General features: G+C 37.2%; 1 protein-coding gene across 1 annotated transcript; it reads right to left on the reverse strand.

Moving 5' to 3' along the window:
* Window positions 1-1,122: 1,122 nt before the first annotated feature.
* On the reverse strand, window positions 1,123-3,458 carry LOC110379247 (exosome complex component RRP46). The gene is made up of 5 exons (XM_021338840.3): window positions 3,262-3,458; window positions 2,811-2,937; window positions 2,326-2,434; window positions 1,712-1,910; window positions 1,123-1,275 (listed from the first exon to the last, which is right to left on the reverse strand). The coding sequence occupies exons 1-5, from the start codon at window positions 3,362-3,364 to the stop codon at window positions 1,148-1,150; spliced, it is 666 nt and encodes a 221-aa protein (XP_021194515.1). The 5' UTR covers window positions 3,365-3,458; the 3' UTR covers window positions 1,123-1,147.
* Between the last annotated feature and the right edge of the window lie 588 nt (window positions 3,459-4,046).

Below are 4,046 nucleotides of genomic sequence, written 5' to 3' on the forward strand. Positions count from 1 at the left end.
TACTTACTCCCGCTCAGTGTATCCCCAGCTCAGCTCACGCAACATTTCGTTTTACTCGTGCACCATCTTTATATTCGGTAGCGGCGCACCAAAGAGACGCATTCAATTATTTACTCGTATCATTCTTGTTTATAAACTGGTGTACGACTGTCGTGATGCCTATCATCTTCCTCGCTAATTGGGAGCTTCGACAAAACGCGTCGGTAAAAACTAGCGCAAATATACTGGGATAGATGTTCGCCGCGTTTTGGTGCAGTTCGTGTTTGATAAGACGGCTCAATTAATGGGTAAACAATGTTTTACAAGCTAACAATAAACTTCAAAGAAAAACAGTGTTTAATGAAACGCCTACATAAAAAAATAATGATTGCTCTCAAGAGAATAGCTAGGTAGATACCGACATTTCTGTTCTTGTTGTTTAATTCTTAGCTAGTCAATAGCACTAGCAGTAAAATTATATTTCAAAGGAGGCCTGTTATGTCACATACCGAAAGCAATTTCAGTGCTGCCGTAGTAAACGATTGTGCTACATTTCAATCCGCGCAATCTCTAAACCACGCTTGTTAAAAGCAAAATTGGGAATTTAGAGGTTTTTTAGTCCCTATTTTTTTTTTTACATTCAGACCTTTCATACCAATCCTTTGGCTCTACAACAAACATCATCATTCATCGGCTACCAGTCCTAAATGCGAAAGTGACTTTTTCGGGACCTCAGGTGTCTCAGGGAGTCTTGAAGATACATACGTTACTAACTGCAACGCCATCTGTTCATCATTTTCTTAAAACAATAAACCTGATTTATCATTTTTTGCTTAAATTTTTTTAAGCGCTTGCTCATACCAGATAAGTTCGAGTAGGTAGGCCTTAAAACGAAAACTTTTAGAGACATTCAAAAGATGTAAGTTTATTATTAACACGCTTACATTAGCTTCACTTGTAACTATGTATGTAAGTAAATCTTGGAATCTTAATCTGAACCACTTCCCTGTCTTCGGCTAGTATGAAATTTTGCACTCGCTCTGAGTTCTGATGTCAATACATGTCTACCGTGTTTTTTTAGTTTTTAAAACTATTTTTATCCACGAGAGAGATGTTTAGGATAAATAAATAAAACAGGGCACATAACTACAACAACATTTACTATTAATCATCCGATAACATAGGAGTATTTGCTGACAATGTCCTTGTAGAAGTCGAACACGAGCTGCGAGGCGGCGCGGCATCGCTCCAGCGCCTCGTTGTATGCAGACTCGCTGAAACTGCCGTCCGTGAAACCTGAGAGACACACAACACATTTTGTACTTTGATTAGGTAAAAAATAAACAATCTTTTTATTTTAAAACTAAGCTTAAAAATTAAATACGACTTAAAATCAATTTAATGACAAAAATTAATCTCACTTAATTGAATCATTACTATAAGCCGATATATTTGTTTAAAAAGACCTATCAAAATTACCTATAGGTAAATGTTTATTTTCCGTGGCAACGTAACAGCCGCACGGGTCTATAGATCGTAACTTATAAGAACACTTGGGGCGGTCGGACCGTGTACCTTAGGGGATGTCCGTATGTGGGAAGGCGAGGTAAATGTGTGGATCTCATTTGAAAATGTTTGGCAGTTATTAAGGGCAGTCAGCAGACAACCAGCATTCCCAGGTAATTGGGTTGAGAATGCCAGATAAAATACTCCAGTAAAACCGGTAACTCACCAGTAACCAAACTCTTCTCCCGGCTATCGAACACAAACGTCATATTAGCGCGAGCTGTGTCAAGCTGTGCCGGCGCGGGGTCGAGCTGTATGTTGCCGTGCTCGTCGATAGCGCAGGACACCGCTGCGAATGTGTGCCGCATCGCCAGCCCGGCGTTCAGGAGAGCTAGGCATGTGCAGTTTATGCAGCAGGCTAGGAACTGGAGAAGTATTGTTTTAGATGGTACATTTTGAGTGGTAGGATATATGGCTAGTTAGTTTTATAAGCTACTATAATTAAGGATTAATTAGAGTCAAGAAAATATTATTTTACCCATGATAACTTTTGTTGTTTATTGTACGAGGTTTATATCAAAACTACCATCTGAAGGCCTCACTATGCAAAACAAGTTGTTATTTTTATAGGAACTGTTGTAAATTACTGTTGATGTGTTCTCTGCTTAGAGTTTTACTAGATTCCAAAACCTAATAATAGTAGCTGATAAAAGTAACTAGCAATAACATATATATTTACAGCATCACATGTAATTTTTATGAAGAATGAAATCCATAATTTGCACATGCTACTGATCACTAGTCAGTGGCATGTTTTCTATTCATTTACTTGACACTTACTCCTCCATAGTCCTCCAACTCCTGTATAGTGACAGTGATGCCTGACCGAGGGTACAGGCTGCCCAGGATAGCTGTCTCACACGTCTGCCTGATCACATGCTCTTTGTATCTGAAATTATTATAAAACAATATTTATTTTGGTACACATGATTTTATTACATAGGACTGTAAAGAGTGATACTTATGAGATGCTGTCAGCTAGGAAGGAATGGAAGGAGATATGCTGTGCTGACCATAAATGATATCTTGGAATGATGATATGACTTTACTACAACTTCTATGATCTTCTAAGAAATGTGAAAATGGTTTCCCATCACTTTTGTTAACGTCATTAGTTATAAAATTTCACATGACTGATTAATGAGATGAATTCATAATCTTTTTATTTTGTACATAAGCTGCATCTACATTAATATTATAATAATGTGTATTAAGTAGTGATTTTCATGGATCAAACCCACTGGGAACTCAAATTCTTACATTACCTGTCTTCAACTGAAGGTTTGCCCGACTTGCTGCTGAACAGCACCTCAAGGGTCGCCTTCTCAATGCTCTGGCTTGTCATCTTGATGTCCAGTGGGCCATTCACACTCACTAGGGCTACTGTCGGACCTGTAATGTATTGCGAAGTAAAATAAGCATTCTATGTTGATAAAATGGTCATATTTATGTGAATAATGAGTATGTACTCAGAGAAGGAAGATAGAGGTTATGTGGAAGCTGAAGACTATGTGACAGGAAAAATATTAAGGGTGTTTTAATGAGTTTAGTGGGTTATCTGTGTCAAATGATAAATCAATCTTAAATGGTAGATTATAAATGTAGGTAACAATGTAAAGTTGTCGTGATGTTCTCGTTGAACACAGAAATGTGGTTATTTCGTTGTATAGTCTTGCAAAAACTTTGAAACTAGAAAATAACTTTGTTAAACTATACCTTGAGACAAAATCGCAGATCCATCCGATTTGCTAAGGAAATTACACTCGCATTTCATCGGCCTGAGGTTGAAATCTTTTAAATCAGTGGTTTCTGCTCCCATTGTGTTTAAATAACAGTATTAATTTAACTAAACCTAAAAATTAAAGTTTGTTTTATAAACAACGTGAGAGCAAGGTCTAGTCTAATGACAATGACAGTAAATTATTTGTTCGGAAACTAGGTATTAAAGAAAAACAAAATGATTACTGTAATTAATAACACAAAAGAGAAGAGTACCTACAACAGGTGAGAATGAGATTGAGAAAAACGATCGAGATAGGAAGTATAAAAACAAAGAAGAATAAACTTAATCAATTTAATTTGAACTTGAATGTGTTTCCACGAGATGACCTGAAAATAATCGTTTTTGAACGAACATGATGCGTTTAGTTGTTGCAACATTTTGAAATCACTATAATGTTTCCTTGGTACATATACCTATACAAAAAACAACCAAACAACAACTTTTCTCGCTATTGCAGTGTCTATTTATCTTATACTAGCTTTCGCCCGTGGTTTCGCCCGCGTCCTGTAGCCGGATGATGACAAAAACTATCTTAAAACCTTCTCCCGGGTCTAAGTTACCTCCCCTCTAATTTTCAGCCAAATCGGTCAAGCCGTTTTCATGTTATGTCGTAACAACGGAAAGCGGGTTTCATTTTTATAATAGACTAGCCGTTTACCAGCGTCCCGTGGTTACTACTGCCCGTACCGGGATAAAATATAGCCTATGTTACTCGTGG

The sequence above is a fragment of the Helicoverpa armigera genome, chromosome 20 (genome assembly GCF_030705265.1).
Source record: "Helicoverpa armigera isolate CAAS_96S chromosome 20, ASM3070526v1, whole genome shotgun sequence".
Taxonomy (NCBI): domain Eukaryota; kingdom Metazoa; phylum Arthropoda; class Insecta; order Lepidoptera; family Noctuidae; genus Helicoverpa; species Helicoverpa armigera.